The sequence below is a fragment of the Lottia gigantea genome, assembly GCF_000327385.1.
Source record: "Lottia gigantea unplaced genomic scaffold LOTGIsca_169, whole genome shotgun sequence".
NCBI classification, from domain to species: domain Eukaryota; kingdom Metazoa; phylum Mollusca; class Gastropoda; family Lottiidae; genus Lottia; species Lottia gigantea.
In genome coordinates, this window is record NW_008708117.1 from 193,680 (window position 1) to 200,583 (window position 6,904).

At 34.2% G+C, this 6,904-nt stretch overlaps 1 protein-coding gene across 1 annotated transcript; it reads right to left on the minus strand.

Annotated features, from left to right (window-relative positions):
* Positions 1 to 905: 905 nt before the first annotated feature.
* Positions 906 to 6,263, minus strand: LOTGIDRAFT_238795 (hypothetical protein). Its single transcript, XM_009051488.1, has 7 exons — positions 6,029 to 6,263; positions 5,460 to 5,527; positions 4,294 to 4,444; positions 3,443 to 3,585; positions 2,924 to 3,044; positions 2,388 to 2,518; positions 906 to 1,255 (listed from the first exon to the last, which is right to left on the minus strand). The coding sequence occupies exons 2-7, from the start codon at positions 5,497 to 5,499 to the stop codon at positions 1,155 to 1,157; spliced, it is 687 nt and encodes a 228-aa protein (XP_009049736.1). The 5' UTR covers positions 5,500 to 5,527; positions 6,029 to 6,263; the 3' UTR covers positions 906 to 1,154.
* Between the last annotated feature and the right edge of the window lie 641 nt (positions 6,264 to 6,904).

Sequence of the window (6,904 nt, forward strand, 5' to 3'; positions counted from 1 at the left end):
TAGTTGATAAATATGTTTTAAATTAGATTTTCCGAACCAAAGATTGTTCAAACATCACTGATAATATTGTAATAGCTAAAATAATTATGACAAGCCCCTTAATGCCTTAACGTTTTTAACAATGAGCGCTTATTAGCTAGAGGCGGATGATGCAATTGAATCAAGCAATGACAGTTTCAGTTCATTTCAAAGTTTAATGAAAAGACTCTTGAGGATCACGGAAGAATTTGAATCTTCGCCCGATTTTATCACATGATAACGTATTGGTTATTTCACAATGAGGCAATGATAATAACAGACTCAGAATTCATTCCTTTGATAATCGTTTTGCCAACAAATACTGTGGGATATCTAGGTATGATATCGACCGGGCAATATCTTAATGTAACAAGTAACATTGTATTTCTTTGTTACCCAGAGTTGTCTGGCAGATGTTCTTTAAAGGGACAGATTCCCTTTTTTCGGGGGTTGATTTTTGGTATTGAATGTAATGATGTGAAAAGTCTTCAGAAGTACTAGAAATGTATGAAAATCACACAATTCCTATTTAAATACTGAAGGCTCTATACTCCATATAACAACAAAGTAAAATATATCTTCTATAAACAGCCAGCCGGAAGTCAAAGGGGTTAAAATGGGACATGGGCAATTAGGTTTAACTAGGGTTGGGCCATTCTAGATTTCACAAACCTCTTTCGTATACTCAAAATGATAGGAAAGATTTAGCAATGTAATCGCCTTTAATCGTCCATCAAAGATTTGTACACTGACCGCGAATGGCTCCAATGGTGTTAAGATGTGGTCAAAGTAGATGAAATAAGCTATGCGCATTCTGATTAATTGCGGATAAAATTCATTACTATAAATGAATTGATAGAAAAGTTAGTGTGCGACTCCACAATGAAGAATTTTTCAAACAGCTTTAATGACCTATCAAAGATTTGTACACAGATATTTAAGAGGTAGAGAGGATCATTGAAGTCCATGTAGGTTTTCGATTTCTTGATGTCCTGTTCTCTTTATGAGAAGATTGTTGCATTTTTAAAACAGGCCAATAATTTAAATTTTTTCGTCAGGCTTTGTTCCAGTTTTATGTATTTGTTCAGTGTTCTTGTTTTGTTGTTTTAGTGCCACATTGTGGTGTGATATTGTTTTTATACGTCCACGTTATAATGTTGACGTATATTGTCGTCACCCATGTCCGTCCGTCTGTCCACAATTGGCTTGTGAACGCGATAGAGACTACAGTTTCCATCTGATTCGAATGAAATTTGGTGTGATCATTTATATTGATGAGATCTTGGACAAGTCCGATATTCACGATTTTTCGATGAATGGATTTTTAAGTTATTGTCCTTGACTTAGCCAAAACGCGTCAAAATTGGCCTGTGAACGCGATAGAGACTACAGTTTCCATCTGATTTGAATGAAATTTGGTGTGATCATTTATACTGACGAGATCTTGGACAAGTTCGATATTCACGATTTTTCGATGAACGGTTTTTGAGTTATTACCCTTGACTTATGAAAAACGCGTCAAATTTGGTTGTGAACACATTTAAGACTACAGTTTTCATCCAATTTAAATGAAATTTGTTAATATTTATAATGATGGATGAGATTTTTGCGATTATGAAAAACGCGTCAAAATTTGTTTGTGAACACAATAGAGAGTACAGTTTTCATCCGATGTAAATGAAATTTAGTATGATCATTTATAATGATGAGATCTTAGTCAAAATTAAATTTGAGAATTTTTCGATCAATAGAATTTGGGTTATAACTTAGTAAAAACGCATCAAAATTTGTTGATATAATAATGTGTTTGTTTAAATCAACAATATCTTGCACAAATTAGATTTTTGATGATTTGACACATATTGGTGACCGCCTTTGATATACTGAAAATGTATCAGGAAAGTGGGCGTATCTTGCTAGGCAACCACTTGTTTAGCCTTTGGTAGTTGTAGCCCATTTTAATGTATTTTTCTGTAATATTGTTTTATATGCGCATAAATGGTTTAGGGGCTGTGATGGTACGACCGAACTATATATATAAATATCCGTCTTCCTGAATATATCGGATCTGATTTAAATAAATGGGTCTAAAAAACCGCACCTGAGGTGCAGAGAATACCAACTTAACAGGGCCTATAAATTTCCTGTATCTACACCAGTCGACAACTTTCAAAATCAGAGTCTCAAATAGAGGCAGATGTTTCAGTCTAAAATGGAAAATGTCAACACACCTTGTTAAAATGTCAATATAACTATTACAGATTAGAAAAATGAAATTATTAAAATAAGGGTCAATTGAGAAAACGAAAGAAAATGTGTATAAATCGACGGATGCCCGTTAAAAATCAACGGCTGTCCATTAGGGGTACTTGATACTGATAAGTCACCGCATGCCTTGGGATAGGTGATCCTGCTGTACTCTAGATAGATTGATCTAGATTCAGGACAGTCCTTCAGTAATCTCGAGTCTTGCGTACATTCATAAGTCGCTGTGATGGACCTGAAAATGAATTGAAATAACGATATTGTTTACTTTCTAAAATCAAGACAAGGTATGGATAGCAAAAAAGCATCTATTCTGCTGCATGAAACCATATATTATATCTACATAAATATCGGGTGGTCCCAGAAAAAACGACAAAGGGGCATTATAATTTTTGAACAAGGAATTTTTAAAAAAAAACTGTTATATTCAAAATTGTGAAAAGAGGTCTAATATCTCTATAATTACGAGGTTACAATATAATGGTCTTGTCTTATATTTAAAGAATTATATTGAAATGAAAAGGTATTACCGTTTTGGTTTTTTTTTTTGCCCACCCGATACTTACACAGAGTACGTATTTTACATTGCATTTATACTTTTAATATATAACGCTTCTATGTTAAGGAAAACAGATTTTACCTGCAGCGATATTCTTTCCATTCTACAAATGTAGCATTTATGCTCAATCGACCGAGTTTCGCTTCTGATTGGCAGTCACCGATTTCTTGACCTGATCGTTTCAAACAGGTGATATTCATGGCTAAAATGACAATTATAAAATAGAGCTAAAGCTGTTTTCCGTCTTTAAACCTTATTAAAGGACACTTCGGCATTTTCTGGTGTTGATTTGTGTCTTGAAAATATATAAATAGTCTTCAGAAGTACTAGAAATGTACTAGTAATAGAAGTTTGAAGTATTTTTAAAGGGATTTTGCGATTTTCGTTCATTCCTAGTGCTTCTGAAGACTATTTAATACATTCACGACTAATATCAACCCCCCAAAATGCCGCATCTGTCCCATTACATTTGTTAGAAATGAAGTGGAGGTACAACTAGGCGTTACAGACCATTTTTCTAAAGAGGAGGGGGGCAATTCCCCTGTAACCCCCACTACCATCATCACTGATATAACAATTTACAGAACAATAATTGCGTACCTTCGGGTTTCGAACATATATGTTCGAACCCCTTTTCTTCAGCGTCTGCTGTCTTAAACATGTCTTTAGTTCTGGCATTTGGTAAGCACCGTCGCAAGTGGTTGTTCTTACAATATATCAAGTGAATATACTCAGTTTTAAATCTGAAACATCAACAGAAAATAACGTCATAAATGGCTGATAGATTTTATACAGGCAATTACAGAATTAATGGTTTTAGCAGTCGCGGAGCCAAAGGAGGGGGGGGGGGTGGTCAGAGGGGGCAGCCGCCCTCCCCTCGCAGCCCCGAAAGGAAGTTTTTGAGCAAAAATCTCCTCTGAAGTAAACCTGGCTCCGCCACTGGGTTTAAGCTATAAACTCGGTTAAAAAATAGCAGCCACAATATCGCAGTTAAGGGGTTAAAAGGGAATTTCGTTTATCTTGTCAGTCAAAAATTGTTTTGCTCAAATTCCTTAACGTATCTTAAAGTTTTAACTAAAAATATCGCAACCAATATTTTTTTTAAAGCCAAAAGTATATCTAAAAGTTTCTGTAATCATTTTAAAGTTCGTTGTTCTTTTTAGAAGCTGTTTGAAAACTAATGTAAGGATTTAAGTAGTTCAAACTACTAAATTAACTATTAGTACTCTTCGTTCAATTCACCCTTTTAAAACAAATTCAGTTTAATCAAGCTTGATACGTTTTATGAAACCAGTTTGCATCATCTATTCATGACGGCTTTCATGTATTATTACGTCTCCATTATGATGTGCCGTATTCATTAGACAACATTGTGCAGAAAAGTAGGACGTAAAACTCCATTTATCTTATTTTATTTCCATTATGAAGTGTCTCTTTCAAATAGAACTTACCGGCATAAATTTTCTGTGTTACTATAAATATTTATATCGGCCCTGTGCCAAGATTTGAAAACAGCATTACCAGAATAGCAGGAATCGTCCGATATCGTCTGCTGACAGTTTAGATAATCAGAGTAAGGTAGATCAGAACACCAAACAAAACCTGGAATATTAATATTCAAACGAAATTTCAAGTCCTACTTGGTGAGTTTTAAATCTCAAATAGATTATTGTTATTTGGATCATACAATCAGGAGAAACAAGAAATATTTATTTTGTTTCGTTTCACTTTTTAAAAGTAATCTGTGATTCCATAGAATTAACGTCGCCAAAAAATCCGCCGAATTGAAAATGTTTCGTTTCGTAGTATGAAACAATACTAATTTTAGCGCAAAATTTTTTAAGCTTTTTTAGGTGGTAGGGCGGTTTGTATTTAGAAACCATCCGTCCTTGTGCTCCTTTGGGCTAGCATGTGCCCAATTGATGCGAAATATATACTTTACTCCGTTCTTATCCCTGACTCAATGCCCACTAAGGGAGAATGATAACATGCCTTTATGTCCGAAAATGTTACACAAATGTGTATTTTTACAGTCTTGCTTTTAACGAGCAGCACCTTCTATTTAAAATGATCGTTTTGATCGATTTAGTAAAAATTCATCGAACATAAGAAATTATATTGACTAAGTGAACTACATGTACAGCTTCGAATATCTTTCGCCTTTCTTTCTCAACTGTAGTTTGAAACTCAAACATATAGCCTATGCCACTTTATGAACTTTTTCCTATTTTCAACTTTTTCCTCATGCATCACTAGCGTAAAGCAGTGCTTCTCAACCTCAGTGAGCTTTTCCTGGAAGAGTTCTTCCAAATCTATCATTTTACTCAAGAAATAAATTCAAAGATCAACTATGTATGGATATAAAATCATACTCCACATATCGAGATAGATAGGCTTCATGGGCCGAGGTTAATGACGTCAGTTTCAGTCGTAGATCACATCGCTCAATTATTTTCCACGAACCACGTCTTTACATTATCAAACTTGCAGCTGAACATGCACTCTATCAAATACTACTCGGAAATGACAGCAGTAGATTCCTCCCTCCCCAGCCCCCCTGTTTATTCCAATTCATTCCCTGTCGAGAAGCACTATATTAGAATTCATTGAATCTTACCTGCCAATATACCAATGTGGATCAGAATATGGCGTATCATTTTTCTTATGAATAAAAACAATCTGATCCTAAATTTAAAAAAAACATGGTTGTGTAACGATGGATCTTACTATAATATAACACAATAGTTGAATAAGAGTTAGATAATGCTCCTTGGCTCATATACCATTGTCTCTAGCACGTATGCGTAGCTCACTGGCTTGCTAATTTGAACACTCTGATATGGTACAATGGTACCACATGTGGGATCATCTGAGCCAAACCTCAACTCCAGTATCAGCACTGCACTGATGAGGTCGGGAAGACCGAATCAGTTCTGTTTGCAGTATAATAGAGTTTAAATAGATAACACCTTCCATATGCATGTTTAGTTTACCTGAGTTATTACTTAGTTTTCAGGATTTATCGGATTATAGAGGGATTCTGTCGTATATATTTATGACACCAGGTAAGTCCGCTGATGAAGTTTAAAAATTTAATTTTTTTGGTAATCCTAAGAGGTAATATACCATAATAAATCACTTTCAGAATGTTATGCACAATAAACAGATGTAAAGAAAAAACATTACCTGATTACATTGTTTTTATTTCCACTTTATCCAGTCACTAGAAAACTCGTTAAACCGTTTCTGTTATACAGTTCAAAACCCACAATATATAATATGGAACAGGAACTATTGAGAAAATATAACACCTGTAACCGTTGCAGTATTAACACAACATAGAAATGGATCTGTCAAGGAATAAGTTCAGCAAAATCAACAGGAAATGTCATACAATTCAAATTTGATATGCTACTAAATAAACTCTCCCGGAAAAGTTAGATGGCGGTCACGACCTGTACAATTTACACTCCTGTGTTCAATTACACTTTTATTTAAAGGGGCAGTTCGCAAAATTTTCATTATCAAAAACATCGTAAATCATGCCTGAAATATTTCTAGAATATTGTTATTTTCAATACTGCAAATCCGTTCAGTAGTTTTCTAGCAGCTTCCGAAAAGCACAACGTTTGGATATAAAATCGTGTTTATGTTTTAGGTGTAAAATGTGCTATGCAGTAACCTTGATTTAAATTCCCTCCACAAGAAACGATATGGAAGGTCACAGGTGATCTCCAACATGTTAATAGGAATTAGGTGGTTATTGTGTAACTATATCGTCTAATTAATGATTCATTAAGATCTCCAAATGTGATTTGCTATCCATTTTAACAAATAAAATTAAAAATTGTTCCTGTGGTTTAGCATTAAATTAGCCAATTTCAAAAACATGTAATTCTATGTGTTGCATACAAAATAAAAGTTAATGATATTCGGGCAGAAAAGAATCAAATTAAGCGAATTACTGGAATTATTAATTTATTCATTTCATGTAGTCAATTAAACAAACAAACGAATTAAAGAAAAAGGTAAAATGAAGAATGAATTAGATTTGATTGGAGG

What these genes read in the sequence shown, in the direction of transcription:
- LOTGIDRAFT_238795 (XM_009051488.1), bottom strand. Translation starts at nt 5,499, where the DNA reads ATGATACGCCATATTCTGATCCACATTGGTATATTGGCAG. An exon ending in CCACATTGGTATATTGGCAG is followed by an intron (nt 4,445 to 5,459) that starts GTAAGATTCAAT and finishes TTAATATTCCAG; the next exon opens with GTTTTGTTTGGTGTTCTGAT. An exon ending in TATATGTTCGAAACCCGAAG is followed by an intron (nt 3,045 to 3,442) that starts GTACGCAATTAT and finishes TTGTCATTTTAG; the next exon opens with CCATGAATATCACCTGTTTG.